Below are 21,383 nucleotides of genomic sequence, written 5' to 3' on the forward strand. Positions count from 1 at the left end.
ACCCCTCAGTTTCCTATTTCCACCTTCTTTTTATTTAAGTTATCATTTGTGTGAAACCCGTGTTCAAAATAGTAAGTTACTTTTATCTGTAGATGGGCTTCCTGTTGCATTTATTATTCATTATCATTTTTGGTAACTGGGTGAATAGAATGATTCTAATGCACCATTTTTGGTCATGACCCAATGTATCTGTAGTACATAATGTGACAGTGTGGGGTGGTTGTAATAAAATAAATAATAGGTCTTACTGTGCTTTATCCTTTATGCCCACTAATGAAAGTGTAGTGTTTTACCACAGGATCATAGGAGGTTATTAGGCTAACGGCCCCAGGGCCCTTACAAACCTAGCCAAGTTCAACCCATGTTCCCATGGGTGTCTGGTTCAAGCAGACACTAAAATCAGCACCTATTGCCCCTGTCCAAGAGGGACACAGGTGGAACCCCTGGGTGAATTTCTGGTTACCCATCCAATTATCCAAATCACACTTTATTTAACATGAATAGGAAGCTTGTTCCAAAGGTAGAGCAACCTCTGTGAGACAAATCTGCCTCTCCAGAAAGTTCTGTTGATGTCACATACCAGGTTAAGGCCCTTTGAATGAGTGAACCATGTGCCATTTGACCTGCGAATGTGCAACATTTCCATTAAAGCTGGGTCAGAGACTGCTCTATATGCAAGGCACAGCTCAGCTCTGATCATTCTGTATGACACAGAGTAAAGTGGCAATGATTTCAGTCTGTCCGCATAAGACAGATCTTGAAGACCCTGAATTTTCTTCATAAGGAACCTATGTGGTCTCTCCAATTGCTGCCGATGTTTGGAAAGGAACTTAGCAAAGGAACATTCTACACTATTATTGGCCTGGTGAGGGAAGAGTACAGGGAGGTTATAACCTCTTTTTTTCCTGGAGGCAATGCCCTTACATATGAGATGAGCGATATGAAATGCCCTTCTAACAACTGCAGAGACACGGTGATCATAGTTAAGGTTGATGTCGACCTGTGTGCCAGATCTCTTGCCAATGACTGTGTGCCTAGGACATTGCTATTGATGTGGTAGTTTTCAGGAACATCACCTTTGCCAAAGGGGATGATAATGCATTTTTGTGCATTAAGTTTAAGACCATGACTTGCAGGATATTTCAATGATCACTCCCAGTTTGCAGTCATCAGCAAAGTTTGTCATCCACAGTCCTTTAGTTTTAGCCTGTACTTCAGAGAAGTAGATTCAGAACAGCAGGGGTCCCCGAACCAATCCCTATGGAACACAACTGGTTATGGGTCTGCTGGAGGAGGTGGAGTCCCCTATTTTGACTGTATGAGTTCTATCAGTGAGCCAGTTTTCAACACCCTTACAATATATGGGTTTATACCCAGCTGGGTAAGTTTATCAATGATGCCTGAGTGGGGGATTGTATCAAAGGCCTTGGTTAAGTCTAGGTGGACCATATGCACAGATTTGCCCTTGTTTGGTAACTGTCTTGAAGATGTCCACCAAGTTTAACAGGCATGATCTGCCCTTGACAAAGCAAAACTGGGTGGGGATGAGTGTTTGGAGATTTTCTATATCCTATTTAATGAGGTCCATGATGATTCATTTCATGGCCTTGCAGATAAGGCTGGTCAGGCTAATTGATCTATAGTTCCCAGGGCCTTGGATGCACCCTGTTTGTGCAAAGGGATGATGGTAGCTGTTTCTCATTCTGCTGGGATGAAGCGGGTGATTAGGCTGTGATTGAAATGGGTGCCGAATGGTGATACTAATTGCTGTTTTAACCCATATAGAACACAGCCTGGGAATTTGTCTGGTCCAATAGAGGCTGTATTTTTGGCCTTAGAAAAGGCATTTAAGACCTGTTCCTCAGAGATACTAGGTGGGGGATACGTGTTAGGGATGCTTTGGGGTATATGTGGCAGGGACAAGGGAGTGAAGTTTTTACTGAACCTGTCAGCCAGCAGGCTTGCTATATCCACAGGTTCTGTATATGCAGTACCATTAACTATGAGTTCAGTACAAATCTGGGCCTTAACTTTGAGGTTAAGGATGTAACTAAAGAATGCCTTGTGGTTATCCTTAGTTAGGGAAGCTAATTTGGATTCGTAGTTAGCTTTGAAGAACTTCATTAGGAGTCTTATTCACTTGTTTAAGTTGAGGAGGGAGTGTTCCCAGTTTTGAGACCATTCCTTCCTACTCATAGACAGCAATTTCTTTCTCCTATGGTATAGCATATTAATGGCAGTTGTCCACCAGGCAGGTTTGTTTTTCCTTGAAGATCTTGCTTTGGTTCTATCAAGTAGAGCAGAGTTGATACAATTGTACAGGTGCTCATATAAAGTATCGGTGTATAACTCAGCATAGGTGTCTGTTCCATCAGTGGGGGGAAGGGCTATGAAGCTATTTATACTGTCATGTAAGAGGTTGTATTTGGTCTTGGAGACATTTTTCAGACTGGTTGTTGCTAAGGGGAATCTTGTGTTGTTACTACAACACCTGGTCAGATCTCACCAGGGATGGCCACATAATGGGGGTGGTGCAGCAGTCCCCCATGTTGGTGAGTACCAGATCCAGGATGTTTGATGACCTTGTGGGTGTGTCAATCAGCTGGTCAAGGGCACTGGAGTTAACAAAGTACAGGAACCTTTGAGCAAGTGAGTTAGAACATGTGTAATTTACCCAGTCAATGGATGGTTAATTAAAGTCTCTCAAAACCAGGGTGTTTGGTTGTATCTTGATTGATTCAAGTAGATCCAAATAGACTTAGTGGCTGACCTGATTCAAGGAGACGGTCCTATAGCTGGCAATGACCTGAAAAGGGGTCTTACCTACATTCAATTGCACCTGAAGTAATTCAAGGGAATCATGCTGTTTAACCAATCTAGAGATGTATTTATCTTTAATGAACATTGATACACCACCTCCTTTAGTTCTCATGCCTTCAGTTTGTGGTCTGAATGGATGGAGGGAAATGTCAGCATCTTCCAAAGTGAGGACTGCTTCCAGTGAGTATAGTTCCTGGTTTAGACTCCTAACATTTAACAACATAACCTTGAGGTTGTTTTTAGAAGGTATTTTTACATGGGGAATTTTGCTCTTGAGACATTGCCTAAAAAAGGCACTAGGGGTGCCAAGAGCCTTAGCCAGTAACCAAAATCTCAGGGGTGACAGATGACGACCATCTCTGGCAAAGTACAGAGGTCTGTTGACCATGTCATCCCAGGCTGACAGATATGGGATCCCCTTTGAATGACACCAGAAACTAAGCCAATTGTTAAAGTCAACCATTTTTTTGTTTGTACTGAGGTATCATTCTAGACAAAGGTAAAATGCTGCTAAAGGCGGCAGACATACCTGCCTGAAACACATAATCGGAGAGCTCAGTCATGCCTCTCTTCATATAATCAGTTTAGTTAGAACATATGACATTCAAGGTTTCATTATCTCTGTATGTAACCAGATTACTGAAAAAGAAACCACTCTGTTTTCTTACACCCTGACTAGTGATTAACTGTTACAATGTACTGTAGTATCAAGCTAAAAAATATTTAACGTGATGTGTTTTCTTTCTTATTTCAGACTGATAAAGCAATAACAAAACTATATTTTAGCATTGTGAAATGTGTAATGTGTGTGTTTCCTGTGGTTGGAAATATGAGTAACTTTGTGGCCTTTTTCTGTGGATGTGGAAAAAGGGATGAAAGGAAAGGAAAATGTATAAAACTTGTACTAGAAATGTAAAGTTCAACTTTATTCAGCAACTCGTAGGACTTACAGTTTGAGTCAGGAAGCCTAGAGAACATAAAAATGCAACAGAAAAAAAATATTCAAACTTGTAGTTGATTAGATCTGTGAAAGCATTCTGTGTTATATAAATTAGTTTGAGAACGTGGAAAGTGGAATAATTGTTTTTTTCTGTGTGTTTTCTGAAGAAGTCTCATGGACAAAAATGGTTAATAAAGAAGTTTTATGCTAATCCAGCGTGTTTCCTTTTTTGTGTGTAAAAAGAAACTGATATAAACTGATGTAACTACACCTGGTTCTGTGGGAACATAGTTGATAAGCTAATATATATATATATATATATATATATATATATATATATATATATATAATCTGGAGCAGAAACAAGAGTAAAAATCTAGTCTTGCTTGAAGAGCTTGCTGTCAATGCCTATGTAAGTTGCAGCTTGTGTCTGCTTAGTTAATATTTTGCTAACTTAGAATAGTTAGGCCCAGTATATCATTAACTTAGAGAGAGCTAGGAGATATAGTTGCATGTCAAATTTCTAACAATATTCTGTCATGTACAAATGATTATTATTTTACTTTTTTGTAATTAGTTATGTCTCCAAACTTAATCTGCATCAACAGTGTCTTAACTTCGTTTATTGTCTGAGTACATTTTTTATTCATTCACTTTTCAGATCTTGTGTCTGGTTATTTATTTAGTTATGCATTATTTACTATCTGAAGAACAGGTATTATTAAGCACAAACTGTTTGTTGTCTAACTAAGGCATCATTCTCCAAATACAGATCACATGAACATATTATCAGTGAGTCATTACTATTATAATTTCTATTTGGCTATTAATTAAGAGTGACACAGTTAGCTAGTGTGTGCATCCCTAGTCTAATAATTCTAGACTAGTAACAGTAGCTCCCTGCCAGGAAGAAATATTTGAGGACTGGAGACTTCTACTAGCACTCTTAGTGAAGTAAGTGTGTATGTGTGTGTGTGTGTGTGTGTGTGTGTGTGTGTGTGTGTGTGTGTGTGTGTGTGTGTGTGTGTGTGTGCACATGCTTTCACATGTATGTGTGATATGTATATATGTGTATATATGTATATATACATATGTATATGTGATATGTATGTGTGTGATAAATGTAATTTGTTTTACAGGTAGTTAGCATGGGTAAGGGACAATGGAAGACACTGTGGGTCACAGAAAGAGCGGTCAGAAGGTGCTCTGGGCTTCTAGGCTAAAAACTCAGCTCTGTAAGTGGAAAGTTTGTAGTTCTACTTTGGGTGTGGATGCTGGAAGTTCAAACTCTGGGCAGCACTGCATATGCTCTTTATGCTGTTGGGTCCAGATTGCACTGTGTGAATTGGTTATTGAATCAATTTTGTGTGCACAGTTTTTATTTTAACTGGTTGTGTATTAGTGGTATGACTTAGTAGACCATCCTCTAGTGGTCAGCAGTCCTATTTGGCACACTGGATCAGATTCAAGGACTATATACCCTGTCCCTCACATACCATGGTAGTACTCTTGTTAGCAATAGTGGAACTCAAACTGCACCAGTGTCAGATCATCTATCACATATTGGTGGCATAGGGCCATCCATGCCATATATGATGACAAAAAAATAGTTTTCAAGGCTATCTGGAATCCAGTTACTCACATACAATGGAGAGGGTGACTGTCCTGATGTGACGTTTTTGTTATTTTTTCATAAGTGCCTACTTCCCACCCTCAGCACAGTTATTACAGCGAACGATCAGATTGTAGCCACTACAAAGCAGTCAACAAGGAAGGACAAAGAAGAACAGGTTTTCTTTCATTTACTGAATGCAGAAATCAAGGAAACTAGGGTGAGTAAGATACTGGCATGTTGGTAAAATAACCTTCCAAAGTGTCCAAATGACCCCAATGTGTTAAAACCTGTTCTGAAACATGAGGGGTTTTCTATGATTTTCTTTTATATATATTTTTTATGATTATATATCCGGGAGCTTTGTTACTTTGTCACTTTAAGTAATGCTTTTTAAACTACTTAATTGTTAATAGCTGGCAATTAGATTCTAGTATATGTATAGTCTTAATGCAGTTAAGTATGTTGCAGCATTGAAAAAGAATTTGTTTACTCGAAAGCTTTGCTGTTTTACTTGCATTTTATTAAAGTTTTGACGTTTGGATGGTTTGTGCCCTGTGTTTGTTACTTTGGTTGTAAGGTACTGGCATATGCAGTGTAATTTGTTGGTCATGAGAGGGAACAGTAGCCAACTTAGTAAGTAAAGTAGATTGTGACGACTATTCTTTGGGGGGAATGTCACAACCACTTTCCAGCAGAAATAAGGTAATTATTTGACTAAAGTTAATACACAGCAAGGCCCTTCAAGTTAAACTCACAGTGCACAGTGACAAAGTTCTCAGGGAAAACTTTCAGGAGATGGGCTGTGTGGCACTGCTCCTGCAGTGTCAGGGACAGGATTGGATGTAGTGATCACATGCTCTGAAAGAAAAGGAAAGAGAAAAACTCTACTAAACTGTAATATTACACTGAGTCAATAAAGTTAATACTTATTCCGAGAGATGGAGGAAGGAACACAGTGATTCAGTGCAAAAGAATATGAGATATTGTAAGAGCAGAGTGATGATAAGAAAGCTTATGAATGTAAGGTCAAATAGGTTTAGCAGAAGGTATAATGATAGAAACTTACAGTAATACAGTGTATAGAGTTGTACAGGTAACATTTTCATAACATAGCACTACACTGATATAAAAAACTGACACTTAGTAAGCATTCATTGGATTACGAGTACTTCAAATGAGTGTTATATATACCAAAACACCAGCAACTGGCATTACGTACACACGTACATACATACTTGTTAAAGGCACAGGCTCAACATACATAACGCTTACCTGACTTGAATGAATTCAATGCAAATACAACACACCATCAGGGTCTTTCCATTGTTCTTCATAGTTTAAGAACAAATATAAATGTAATATGACCTGACACATACCTGCATTGTGAAGGAAGACGGTGGCTGAGTAGAAGTAGAGACTAAAGTGAGAGGATATTTAGCAATAAATTCTTCTACAGTGACCTTCCCACCCTCAGGTCAATTACTACAGATGCAATCAGTTTATAGCCAGTACAAAGGAATTAACAAGGAGGGACAAAGTAGAAAATGCAGAAATGTGGAAGCTAGGGTGACTAAGTGACTGAGAGATACACAGTGTAAATCTATTGGTCAAAAGAAGTGTTAGTGGCAAACTTAGTAAGTGGCTCTCTTAGTGCACGTACTACACCTTAGGGGGGTATCACAGCCACTTGCAAGCAAACAGGAGGTACATATTTGACTAGTTAATCTTAATACACAGAATGGATCCTTATGTTAAATTGGCTTACAATGACAAAGTTCCCGATGAAAACTTTTGAGAGTTGGGCCATGGGGCAGAGCTCCTGCAGTATCAGGGTTAGGACTAGATGTGGTGACCACAGGCTATTGCACAATGACAAAATTTTCAGTGAAAACTGTTGGGAGTTGGGACTTGTGGCAGAGCTCCTGCAGAATTGGGGTCAGGACTGGAACAACTGATCACAGACTATTGCACAATAACAGATTTCTCAGTAGAAATTTTCAGGAATTCAGCCTTGTGGCAGATCTCCGGCAGTACTGGGGTCAGGACTGGATGTAGTAACCACAGGCTCTGTACTGTGAAGGAAGATTATAGCTGAGTGGAAGTGGGGAACAAAGTCTGCTTTGGTTATTAAATAACGTGAGCTACTATGGAACCAGGCTGACACCTTGCCCTTGGACCAATAAGCCAGTGAATACTTCAAGTTTTTTTTTGGCTCCCCCATCCCCTATTCACCATCAGTTCTCCCTCCTGTCTATCTTTTTAGCCTACCTATTCTTGCAGGAGGTGTGAGGTGAGACCCCTTTAATTAATTAATTCCTTCCAGGTATACTGATCAGGCAATGGAAGCACTACTGTCATCAGCCAGGGGAGCAGGATTGTACCTGCTGTGCATGTCTGACATATATCCAGGGGTTGGAGTGCCATGCACATCTGATAAGGTATTCCTCCACTTAAGCAAAAGGTATTTGTTCAGTGGGTTCACCCTTAGAAGACAGGTACTACTGGTGACATCCTTTCTCAACTGGGGATTCTACATAGAATTTACTCCCTAAGCATACTCTCCCTAAACCTCTGGCTCTGTAATACCATTTCCTTTCTTACCCAACCAGCTCCTCTATTACCCAAGCTCCTACCTCAACCCATGTAATCTGAGTGATAATCAAGGCTTTATCCGTCTATGCCAAAGGAGTTGGCAAACAATCCAACTTTTTACTTAGGATTCAAGTCTTCTGCTGTCATTTGGTTCTCCATTGCATTTTTTTCAGTTTTGTTTATACGATCCATGTTGCATCATTTTTATATGTTATAGATGTAAATATACATCTGTAGTGACAGATTGCCTGCATCCTTGTTTTGCATTTAATTTTTATGAAATAACTGAATTAGTTATTACATTTATTACTTGCAACATGCTCATTTACACCATATTGTGTAATTTTACTCTTATGACAACTTTTAGTCTTTAACGTGTCTCCGTTGCTTTGTGCTGTATGCTTAATTGCCTTTGGCCCAGGCCATGAATCATCCTATTTACCTAGCAAACGGACTAATTCTGGCATAAAGCAGGAAGACTTTATAATATTAGTACCCTTTATGGTGCTAGAAATCTGATAATCTGGACCTGTCCACACTAAATTAGTGATTTCTTGTTAAGAATATTGGAATTATCCAACAGTATGCATATTTTTGTCACCTTTTTCACTGTACTGTTTTTATTTGTAAATATTTCAAACAAAGACAGGCTTCTAGAAATATGATATTTTTAAAATTTTATGATTATATTTTGTTTTTTACAAAGCTCACCCTTTTAATGTCCATAAGACATCCCTAGACAAATGCACACTTCATATGGACATCTTTATGGGGTGCCTGCTGGTCACAATCTCATTTATATGATGATATTGCTGATGATGGCTCAGGTAGATGCAAAAGATCCCATGGCACTTATCAAAAAGAGTAGAGGAGGTTCCCAAATGCCCCAGCCAAATTTCCCCCTAGTCAGTATAAACACCATCTTGGATTTCCGATGAAAAGCAAATACTATCCTAGTGGGACTGGTCAACAAACAATAGATAAAAAAAAATAAATAAATAAATAAATAAATAAATAAATAAAAAGATGGTATACTATAAAAACTAAAGATGTTAATATATATAACAAGTCCACTGCAAAACTTTATAGTGATGTAAATAAAAGGGGTTTTGTCATAACACTAAATCTTCATTTCACAGAAACTCAAATGGTCAAATCCATTTCATTGAAAACTGATTTCATAGAAAACCTTATCCACTAGAAATATGTCCTAAAACATGTATTTGCAGGGGGGGAGGGCTTAGGAAGGCAAGCCCCCTGCACCCATTTACTAATGTGTGTCTACTTTGATTCATTGAAAACTCATTTCACTGAATTTCAATTCACCCTCAAAAAAATCGCTGAAAGCTCAAATCACTGAAAACTCATTTCACTGAATCATATTTCACTGAATGTAAGTACTGTTGGGCAAATAAAACAGATATGCCCTTTTTTGCACTGTAAATGCAATCCTGGAGTTAGTATATATATATATATATATATATATATATATATATATATATATATAGTTAGTATATATAGTTGGGGGATGTGGGGGGCATAGCCCCCACCTACTTAGCTTTTATATTTATGAATCTCATTTCACTGAAAGCTAACAATATAAAACCAAAAGTAGGTGGGGGGACTACGCCCCCCCACATCCTCCAATATGGGGGGCTGTGCCCCCCACATCACCCTAACTATATATACTAACTCCAGGATCGCACTACAGTGAGAAAAAGGACATAAACATTTTATTTGCCCAACAGTGCTTACATTCAGTGAAATGTGATTCGGTGAAATTAGTTTTCAGTGATTTGAGCTTTCAGCAATCTGGTGTGAGTGTTTTGAAATTCAGTGAAATGAGTTTTCAGTGAATCAAAGTAGACCCACTGATATATATGGATTACATGATTGCACAGCATCAGAGAAAAGAAAAAACATACACAGTGAATCAGTGCTTGAGGGTAAACACAATTATTTACAGATCTGGAGTTATGACATGATGCTGACTATCGCAATTCACACATGCTATGCTAGACTCACTTCCCTAATAATTCATACGATAAGATATGATACCATCACATAACTGCTATACACTTCTACATCTTTTTGTGAAATGAGTTTTCAATGTAAGGTCCATTAAACATTTCAGTGAAATGAAGATTCAGTGTTATGACAGAGGCCCGAATAAAAGGCTATATGAATTTATCAAAGGTTATTGTAGTGTTACATTTTAAAGCAGTAAAAAATGAAAGAAATGAAGATGATGTAGTAAGTTTAGGATTATAAAATGGCGCCTATAATCCAACATGAGTAGTTCAGTACTTAAGAATGATGTTTTCCCTCTGTGACAGAGGCATCCTCATTACTGGATAAAAAATCACCAGTGTGGATACACAAAGCTGAGAGCAGAACCTTTAAGTTATAATGCTGCAGACGTGAGGAACATATTATATCCATCATCCTAAATTGCAACACTGTTGGTTGCTATCACATAATGGACAGTTCTACTTCTAGTATTACTTTTTCTTTCTTTTTTCTGATATTGTGCAATATCATCTCTTTATACATTTAGTTCCCAACTGTGCCTTTCACTGTGTAAAAGCCATTATATAAATAAGATTTTTTCAGTAAGTACTGTATTTAGCATGGAAAAGAAAAAGGTCTTGTACCTTAATTCTTGTAGCATAGAATGAGAAAAACTATTGCGCCTAGATATTGGATTCCACTGTCCTGACGTTTTCAGGAATAAATGTCTATAGATTTCTTTATATTATGTGACTTATCATGCTCAGGTTTTTTTCAGCATGATTTTAATGTAATGGCTTTTTGCACTTCTTTGGCATTAAAATAAAATTGGTCAACTATCCCAGAGCATAATACATTTCTTCTTAGAATACTGCATTATAAAAAATGTAATCAGTATTTACCTTGTAAATAATGTCCAGCTAAAAGGTTTTCCTGTAATGGACAGAATAAAATATCAGAAAATACAAATTAATTTTCATGGGACATACTACACAAATGCAATTTTTTTCAATAAGAATAATTTAATGTACTTACTAGCAAAGTTTGTATAGATGAGGGAAAACCTGTTAAGCATAGAATAAGGAAAGCACAGTCTGAATAACTGACAGAAAAACAGATAATTTCATTGCACTTTAATAATCTCCTGCCTGTGTCACTTTACCCTATGCTTTAAAATGTAATGCTTACCAATCATCAACTAATCCAGTTTTTATAGCAATTACAAACAGAAATGTATTTGGTTAAGTAAATGTCTGCAACTATTCAGGGAAGCTTTACTTCTTGAGTGACCATTTGCCTGTTATACCTGCTTTTATTTCATTTGACCGTTAAAGCACAACTTGGATCTAAGGATGAGAAACCGAAAATTTACTCCAGGACTGCCCCCTTTATTACCTCTGGACAGAAGCAGCTCCTAAATGATTTATCCCATGCGTGGATCCCCTCAATTTATCTATGATAATACCCCAGTTATTCTCATATTGGGTAATATACAATTATCGGGTCTGTATCACAACATCGAAGTGTCAAAACTTCGAATGTTATAAAATCGAACCCAAAACCATGAAAGCTGAAAACCTTGAAGACTGAGAATTACTGTTCTAGTACAAAATGCAAAACACACAAACACTGTGCCCCCCACACCTCCCTACTTAAATATATCAACTCCGAGATTGCACCACAGTGGAGGAAATAGCGAAGATGTGGAAACAGCACACTGAATTCTTTCCATGGGAAAGAATTCAATGTTCCGCGGCTTCGATATTTTCAGTCTTCGAGGTCTCAAGTTCGAGGTTTTGGTATTCAAACTTTTCAGTGTTCGAACTTTTGATATACACCCCACTTATCAACCATGGATGGGTAAAGCCAAGCTCTAACCAAATAGGATAACTTAATTTGAGCACAAAAAAGGAAACTGGCCGGGCTTAATACGGTCCACAAGAGCAGCTAGCTTAGCATTTCCTTTTGAATCTGTGAACTTATAAATGGCTCTCTGACTTTACTAAATAACATCACTTTCTGACTACTAGAATGTTCCCTCCTGGGCTTCATTATTAGTTACAATGGACTGAACCTACTTACACTGTTAAGCTTTATCACAGAGTAGAAAAATGATAAACATTCTAGTTTCCTGGCAAAGCTCAGATTCAAACAATACACCTTTCCATCCTCAGATTTCCTGTAGGACCAGACTCACTGGTGTAGAAATCTGATGCCTCACTAGACCAGCAGTGACCAAGGTTTTGTATTACATCCTGGGCATGTGAGAGTAGCTGGGAAGAATGGAATTTAGTAGCTGTGTGCAGTGATTTCCACCCCAGGACAGAGAGATGGGAAGGGTCTACACAAAGGAATGCTGACCACTGGTAGAAGCTTGGACTGATACATGATACAGAGAGGTGTACAGATTTTAGGAGAGAGAGAATAGCAGACATTTTCATTAGCAGCCCACAGCTTCATATGCATACACGTGTGCAAAGTACATCATTTCATTTAACACTTATTTGGGGAAAACTTAATTGGATATGAAAAGAAAAATGCCTTTGTTAGCTGTATGGCTGTAGATGATAGCCTCTACATCCAGCTGTGCTCCTTCATACTTTTAAAGGCAACTTCTGAAGATGCTCACACATGACAGTCAGGAAGGGATAGTAACAGGCTGTAGTGCTACAACTAACATTGTATAATTAGCTATATAATTAAACTGTCCTCATTTTTCCAACTTGATCAGCAAGCAAAGGTTACACACAGTATATCACAAGTAAATATATGGAGGAAGTAGTAAACTTTAAAAAAATGGCTTTTTTTACTTGGTTTTCAGTAATTTTATGTTCAAATATATTGTTTATTTTTTAAGTGTCTTAATTTTTGTAGAATAAACAGATAAAGAAGTCCACCTCAAACACACACACACACACACACACACACACACACACACACACACACACACACACACACACACACACACACACACACACGCACACACACACACACACAGAAATGCACACACACACGTGCACACTTTTCTTTTCTTTTCAAATTTTAAATTTGACAACTGCAAATTAATCATTCTAGGAAATTTACCTAGGGATTACTCTTGGATTGTGAAGATAATGTTATTTATTGTCTTTCAGATTTTTTTAATTTAGATTTAATGCAGTGGGGTCTAAAATTAGAATGTTGATATATATTTTGACAGCTAGGAAAGAGTTTGTTTAATGATTATGAATTGTTATAAAATGCTAATGGGATTTCAGTGTTAATCGACTGACCTTATTTGCCAGTTTTACCACCAAGGTATTATTCATATAAGGAAGAAGTCCTTTAACCAATGTGACTTTTATCAAAACCATCTTTATATTGACAATTAAACTAAATGACATTTTCAATTATTTATATTTTTGTGCTTTTGTTGGAAACTTTTAATGCTTTCTTTTTATAACAGTATGGCTACAGTGCTTTGTTTACCAGTTTTAATATTCTGCAGTTCATTGAACTGCAGTTTTAGTTCTATTTCACTGTTTCAGGACTCACAATTTACTGTATTGATGCAAGGTGGTCTTTGCCCTTTCTCCATGGATGTATGACAAATGAAACAATATATTTAAGAGGATATTGGATATTTGTGAGGTTCAACACAACAAAACATTCTTTTTATGTTTTGCTTCGTTATTGTTTTTTAATTACATTGTTCTATTGACTTATTCAGATAATTTTGTCCATTAGCATAGGATTTTTCATTCATGGACTTCAATACCATAGTAAGAATCCTTCTACATATATGTTAAAATGCTTAATCTACATCCTGGAATATAATAAAAATAAAGTGTTTTATTACTTAGTATAATTTTTATGTTATTGCATTACTTGGTTTCCTAATCAGCCCCCCCCCCCCCACCATATACTCATTCTTTTATTTGCTGGTCTGAGACAATTGAGATATTTTAATTATTAGCATCAGCAAACAAATACAATTATCTGGCCAAGCTCTATATGCAGTCACTGTCACTGATACTGGTGATCATTCAAAATACCCTAAATCCCTCCAGTAGTCATACATTGATTAATAAATTAGAAAGGAAAATAAGCTACATGCCCTTCTATCTGTTGTTGTCTTTCAGTTTTTCCCGGTTAGACCACGGTGGTGCAGTGGTAGCAGTGTTGCCTCACAGCAAGAGGTTCTCCCGTTCAATTCTTGGCTGGAGTGTGGGGAGTGCCTTCTGTGTGGGGTCTGCATGTCCTCCCCGCAATTGGGTGGGTGTTTGAATGACATGCGTAAATGGGCGTGCTTTTGTTGAAGATTGAATGTTGAGCTGGCACCTCGGCGTTCGTGAAAATCTACTGCCAATCATTAGCGAACCGGAGTTTCGCTGTGGCAACATGCCCTTCTATCTAATAGTGAATATTCATTTTTATTTCTTCTCACCACTGAAGTCCTTTTACTCTTTACTTGTTCATTTTTACATATTCAAAGATAAAAACTCTTTATCTAATAATCATTGTAGTAACTATGAAATAAAGACGTTCATCATAATGGTGATATAATCTGGTACCCTTGGGAAGCCTGTAATTAACCAGATCTGCTTCTGAGGGGGAATATCAGAATCATTGCAAAGACTATTAAATTCAGTTATTGGTTAAAAGTAAATTCCCCATTTAACAATAGAGTATTTTTCTGGTTAGAGCTTAAAAGTACTTGGAGACAAAACCATGACTTTGTTATCTCTCTTTTCTCTTTGTCACTGTTTGTCCACATACCCTTTCTTTTATTATGCATTGATATGTCAGTCTCAGTTTTTTTTTTTTACTTCTCTTTCATGCACCTGAAAACAGTCCTAGTATTGTATGTACATATTTTGTTATATTTTACTCAATTCATTTTTAGTTAGCCTGACTGCATTGCCCGCATCTGCTTTTCTTGAAATCATCTGTCTCCTGATTCCTTATGTTTTCATATTTTTCTTTTGTGCTTCCCTTTGCCTATCAGCCTTCATTTTAAGATCAATCAATGAGTTTTACCTTGTTTTGTTTTACTGATGCATTTTAAGCAATTGTCTTTACAGCAATATACTTTGTTTAGGTGTAGGTTACATTGGGTTTATTTATATCCTGTCATGGTTTGTCATGAGAGTGAATCTTCAGTGACAAAATCTACATATCTATAAATCCACTACGATAAATATCCATACATGGTATATTACTATTGTTCCATGGATTTATTCTTCTTTGTATTTTTTTTTAATTTTGTTTTTTTTTCTGTGTAACAAATAACACATTGCATTAGTGATCTCTATGTGTTTCTGTAAATAGCTGTAATAAAAGAAATATATTAAGCTTTTATTCTTTTCATAACATTCTTTTTACTTGCCCACTTCTCAACCATCTTTTTAGACATATAACTAATGACTGTTTATTTCCATATGTAGTAGCTCTTATAACTATCTGTATTTTTAAGTTTATCAGGGTATGTTACAGCTTGCTTTTTATATTAAAAACTATGCATGGCTGGTTTGCATATGTAGAAGCAATTATAGTGATTTATTAGAGTGGTCTGCATTTTTTAACTTTTCAATTTCTGATTTGTATGCAGAATAAAGTATTTCTTGTCTTCATACTCAAAAGGTATTATACTGATTTATAACTTCTTGGTCTTGGAAGTGAGAGACACGATACTGCATATTCCAACAATTTAAATTGCAGTGTAATTCTCAAATAAAAGCAAAAATTGAACAACTTTGTTGTACCACTAAAGTGCATTTTTTTACCAGCGCTTCACACTGCACCCTTGCTATGGAGATCTGTGCCCCCTATACTCTTACTACCTGTATATACTCATTCTGTATTTGCTGTATCTCAGGGTATGTGTATATTAAAGTTATTGTTTCACATAGTCATTTTTTAACAGATTTGTTGTTTCACATTTGGGGTTACCTGTTCATGTTTTATTATATATCTAATACAATGTAATCAAATCATAATGTCATATTAGTAAGAATTAAAATATCCAGTGAGAAATGAACCATAATCTGATGTATATCAACATATTTGACTAAGCTTAAAGATTTTGATGATCAAATTTCTTAAGAAGCTGATTTAAATTTTCTTTCATAGTAACAATGTTGTTACAATTATAGTATTTTATGAAACTGAACTTATTATATTTCATATTAATAGAGGTTGTAATGATGCTATTTTAAGAGATTCTTTAAAGTGCTAGCTGTACAGAAAATGCATTGCATGGTACAGACAAAATATTAAATAATAAGAAAATACTTATTAGTTATCTAAGAAAAAATAATTCTTGCTAGTCTTAGGTTATAAAAAGAGGAAAGATATTTAATGATTTTAAGTTTTTAGAAATTAAATACTAGTAAATTTTGGATCACAAGATGGTTATTGCATAAGACAGTGCATTCTTCAAAGTTATTCAGCAACTTGCTAAGGAATGCATATCTTGGTAGCAGAAGTAAAATTAAATTTAAACAAAACCATCTAAAATAAATAAATAAATAAATAAAATAAATAACTCATTTTGAATAACTATTGAGAAGATATCAAAAAATTAAAATAACTGTGATGTTATTTATAAAGTTATCTTGAATGAGTCGATTTCTCAAAATAATTTTAATTTTTAAGAAAAATATTGATAAATGTTTCAGTGAGAAATGTTAAACAATTAATTAAAGCTATAACTTACAATGTATTTAGTAGTTTAATTAAGAAATAAGAAGATCACAATGCTCCAGTTATTGTTGGTCTGATACCAGACATATACATTTGTGTCAGGAGACATTTTTGGGTTATTACTAAAGGTGTTTAACAGCATCTTTAAACATAAGAGATTCTTAGCTCTAAGAAATATTCATTTAATACTCCAATATTTAAACAGGATAATTACTGCTTAAAATCAGACTCTTACAGTCCAATATTGATTTTAAATGCAGGTAATAACCAATTTAGGTTCATTACTAGGCTTAGTTGTATTAATACTAATGTAATACATTGTGATCAAAAGAGTTTCATTACTAAAAGGCAACTGCACAGAAATATTAAACAATATATTTATAATAATAAATCATGTAGATTTTAATAGAATGATCTTGTTTTTATGGATCTTGTCAGGGAGAAGGATTTGACTCATTAGATTGTCAATGTCTTTTCCTAAGTAAGAAATACTATAAAGGTCTTGCTTCACGTATTAATATAACAAAAAATTATAATAATTATGTATGTTAAGAATGGTTCATTTCTATCTTACAGAATCAAGGTCATTAAGGTAACTAAGAAAGGCGTGTCTACAACAAGCACTCAAGTCCCAAGTACTCAGAACCTACTGCCTCAAAGGCAGAGACATGAGCAACTTGTTTCTTGGCTTCACTGCTGCTCAAGCTCAAACACGAATAGGAGTTCAGGCCAGCAGCTTCCACAGCTGATCCAAACACAGTGTGATGGAGAGGGAGAGGGAGGGGTGGGAGTTTGGATTAGGATACCAGTTGAGAAAGGAGTTTTAGATTTAGGGAGTGTGATGGTGAATTTGGGTTTGGGGAACAGGAAGGGAGTTTTAGGGCTAGGGAGCATAAAGAGAGTTTTGGGATTAGGGAGTAAGAGGAGAGTCTTAGAATTAGGAGGTGGGAGAGAATTTTAAGTTTAGGGTGCAGGAAGAAAGCTTTAATGTTATAGTTAGTTTTCTGGAAGAGCTATACATTTTATAGGATAAGGTGTTGGAAGGGCTAAGTAGTTATGGGAGCTCAAGTTAGCAGCTGTTTGAGCACTTGCCTATTTGATCAGGTTGCAGGAAACATGACTGCACAGGCAGCAGATGTAAAGCAAGATGCTTATCTCCCCAATTATTGTGTTGGTGGTAGGCTGCTTGCTGTATTAAAAGGATATTCAGTAAATAATCAAAAACACAGAGGGCTGGATTCAAACAGTATATATGTCCATGAGCACATCTTGGTGTCTTTTTGATATTCAGCAGGCAAACGGTGCTGCACAGTCCTTCAACACAAAGATGTGCAGCACCATGAAGGGCTGGCCCTGTGGTTGTGCTGAATGCTAATGAGGCATTTTGGGGGAGGGGCATATGCTAATTAGTCACAACCAGGAAGGCATCTAACCGGCTGAGGGATTCAAGAAAGCATTAAGACAAATAGTTTAGCATCATCATCCTCACCACGTCACAGTGCTGAACATAACCAAAGGGCCATGTTCCTCTGCTGAACACGAACATGACTTCAGGATCCACTAGATATGAGAGCTTAATTTTAATGTGCTGATACTGCACATTTAATATGCAGGTACTGATATTGAAATCAGACGGGGGGGGGTGAGAGTTATACTAATCACCAGTGATGTATTTCTAAAGTGCCATACAAACACTAATATTTATATGGGAATCGAGGGGGTGGTGGGAACCACCAGAAACAAGGGAATGCTTTAACTGCCATGATGGAACCAATGTTACAGTGGTGACTGGGGAAGAGAGGAACCACCAGACACCATAGATTACTCCATAAAGTACCCTAAGGCACAGATCAGCATAACAGGGATAGGGCGAAGGAATACTGGATGCACTCTAAAGTGCCATAATGTCATCAACACTAGTACAGGGAATGGGAGTGAGGTGAAACCACGGTACACAAGGGATGTTTCAGTAAAGTGCCATAATAGCACCAATGTCACTATGAGTATGGGTGAGGGGTGGGGGGTACACTAGACACCAGGGAATACTTCTTAAAGTGGTCTAAGGCACATTCAGCATGACAGGGCATGGAGATAAACCACTAGACACCAGGGCTTACATTCTAACATGCCATAATGGCATCAAAGATAGTACAGGGATTGTGAGTGAGAGGAACCACTAGACAACAAGGGATAACTCTCTAAAGTCCCATAACTGCATTTCAGTTGTAAAGGGTATTGGAGGTTGGGGGGATGCATTAGACCACAAGGGTGTTAGACGTAGATGCTGTAATGACACTAAAGTATTATGGGTGGAAGGGAGTTTGTGTGTGTGTACGTGTGTGTATGTGTGTGTGTGTGTGTGTGTGTGTGTGTGTGTGTGTGTGTGTGTGTGTGTGTGTGTGTGTGTGTGTTCATGTTTGTGTACTTGTGTGTGTGAGACTGGAGAGGATTCCACTGCCTACATGAGCAGTAGGGTACTACTGCAATGTGTAGATCAGACACGATCTGTATATCATGGTATTACCTGCAATCAGGGGCTGCTCATGCTATAGGACTGCAGGACTGCAGCCCCTTCACCTGTAAAAACAAAATACAAATCAGCCCTTGCACCTGTAAAAACAAAATACAAATCAGTAAAAAAAGATTAATCACGAGTCCTGGAACTCCACGCATGCGTACTTGGAGTTCCAGGAACTCACAACTCCAGACTGACTGCTGTGTCAGCAGTCCAGACAGGGGGAAAGGCATCTTGCCCTGCAGATGCCCAGAAGTCTGTGCGGTGATGACCACATAGCACAGAAGAACTCCGGACTGCATCGTCCGCTGGCTGGTGCCTGCTCTCAGTCCTCCCGAAAAGTACAGTGTTTATGCCTTCTTCTTGTGGGGAAACCAGCCTGGCCATGCTTGCAACTTGCCATCAGCTTTTGTTTTATTGGATCTAAGGTCCGTGGGAAACTTTGAATGGGACTGAAAACCAGCGTATCGGATCTAAGGTCCGTGGTACACTTTGAATGGGAATGGAAACCAGCACATCAGGTAAGGTGTGTGTGTGAGCTTATGCTAAATGTATAAAACAAAAAACATTTAAACACATGGGTATTCTGAAAAAATGATTTAATCATACTGTTGCAAGATGGGAGAGAGAGAGGGAATTCCCTACAAATAAAGACTTCAGAACAAAACATTAATTGTCAAATGATGAACATTTGTGTTTGCCTCTTTGGGAGTATGTAACTCTTCTCCCAAAGTGCTTGTCATTTCCGTTCAGTTAGTTTAATGTATCAACAATGAGGAACATTGAGACATAAACATCCTTTGCATAGATCTGGTGTGGCTTGTCTCAAATGGTCTGTAATGACATCAGTCTGAAGCATGAAAGCCAAAAGTATCAATGCAGTACAGACCTTGAAGAGATTCAGTCATGTAAATATTTTAACTTTTGTCAAGGACAAATGCATTTGTTGATTCATAAGGAAACTTTGTCATGAGTCCTGCGATTGTGGAAGACACTTAGCATAACTTCAATTTAAACCATAAGAAGGAAGAGAGTTATGAAAGGAATTAGTGGATTGTAAAACAGATTTACTGCAAGTTTAAACAGCTTCAGACTAACTATAACTATAGGTTGGATGGTTTGGAAGAACTTTATTGCACCCTTAGGATATTACATAAGAAACTGACATGAATTTATCATTCATGATCAATTCCATTATTACTAGAGAACATCCAACACAATTACTGTGTGTTATAGTTAAGACTGCTTCTACAGGATCATTATTCATTTACAGAGTAGCAATACTTTATAAAGCATTTGAGTATGCACAAAACTGTAAAATATAACCAAACATGATATTAAAATAAATGACTATGTGAATACCAGTTGGAAATCAATAATGCTGTGTAGCCATCAATAAATGAGAACTGGTTTATAAATTCATTGCATTTCAATGTCAAGATTTGTAACATAAATCATATTCTTAATAAGCAAATGCAAAGAAATTATCTGTAATAAAAATATGATGAATAACTACTTTTGAGATGAATCCCCCCACCTGCCATCTGTGTTTCTTTTTTTTTACCTTTTTTTTATATTGGCTTTTCCTTGTATTAGATGGTCGAACAAGAGAATACTAATTGGGTTTTGCACCCATTTTCTCTACACCTCTGACACAAATATTATGTTTCGACTTTCTGATGCTCAGTTGCTCTGGAAAGAGGGACATAGATTTCTTCTGCTGCGAATATGAGAGATACAGTTGAGTGTTGAATAGATTTTACAAGGAGCTGAGAGCTGCAGAGGAAGAGAAGTTTAGTGCTACTTATGCTATGTCTGCTTGCATTGTTAATAGCACAATAGCAGTGCACTTGCTTTTGATGCAGAAGGCTGTGGGTTCTACTCCCACAAGGGGGTGGATGCTGCCGTACTGAGACTGTCCTCTTTGGCGAAGATACAGGCATTTTATTTGTAGATGAAACAATGAAATATAAAGTTGTTTGCTAACAGCAACCTCTTCATTAGTTACAGATCTCTTTAATGTGGAATTTTATAGATGACTTTTACTTCTGCAGAGATTGCGCATATTTACTGATACTGGTGGATTGTAGAAGTTTGAGTAGACTTTTATGATGGAAATGTTCTCAATTAGACAGTTTTGTCATTATTGGTGCATGCATTTTGTTTCATTGTTTACTGGAAAAATGTTCAAAACAATACATTTAAAA

General features: G+C 37.0%; 1 protein-coding gene across 3 annotated transcripts in view; it reads right to left on the bottom strand.

Annotated features, from left to right (window-relative positions):
* Window positions 1-21,383, bottom strand: part of OTOA (otoancorin) — a 952,220-nt gene that overhangs the window by 857,933 nt on the left and 72,904 nt on the right. For all 3 annotated transcript variants that reach the window (XM_044089617.1, XM_044089616.1, XM_044089618.1), the window contains exons 3-4: window positions 11,013-11,041; window positions 10,880-10,910 (exon numbers count right to left, since the gene is read on the bottom strand). In XM_044089617.1, coding sequence (XP_043945552.1) covers window positions 10,880-10,910; window positions 11,013-11,041 — 60 coding nt within the window. The remainder of the gene's footprint in view (window positions 1-10,879; window positions 10,911-11,012; window positions 11,042-21,383) is intronic.

The sequence above is a fragment of the Protopterus annectens genome, chromosome 12.part0 (assembly GCF_019279795.1).
Source record: "Protopterus annectens isolate FY-2018-M chromosome 12.part0, PAN1.0, whole genome shotgun sequence".
NCBI lineage: Eukaryota > Metazoa > Chordata > Ceratodontiformes > Protopteridae > Protopterus > Protopterus annectens.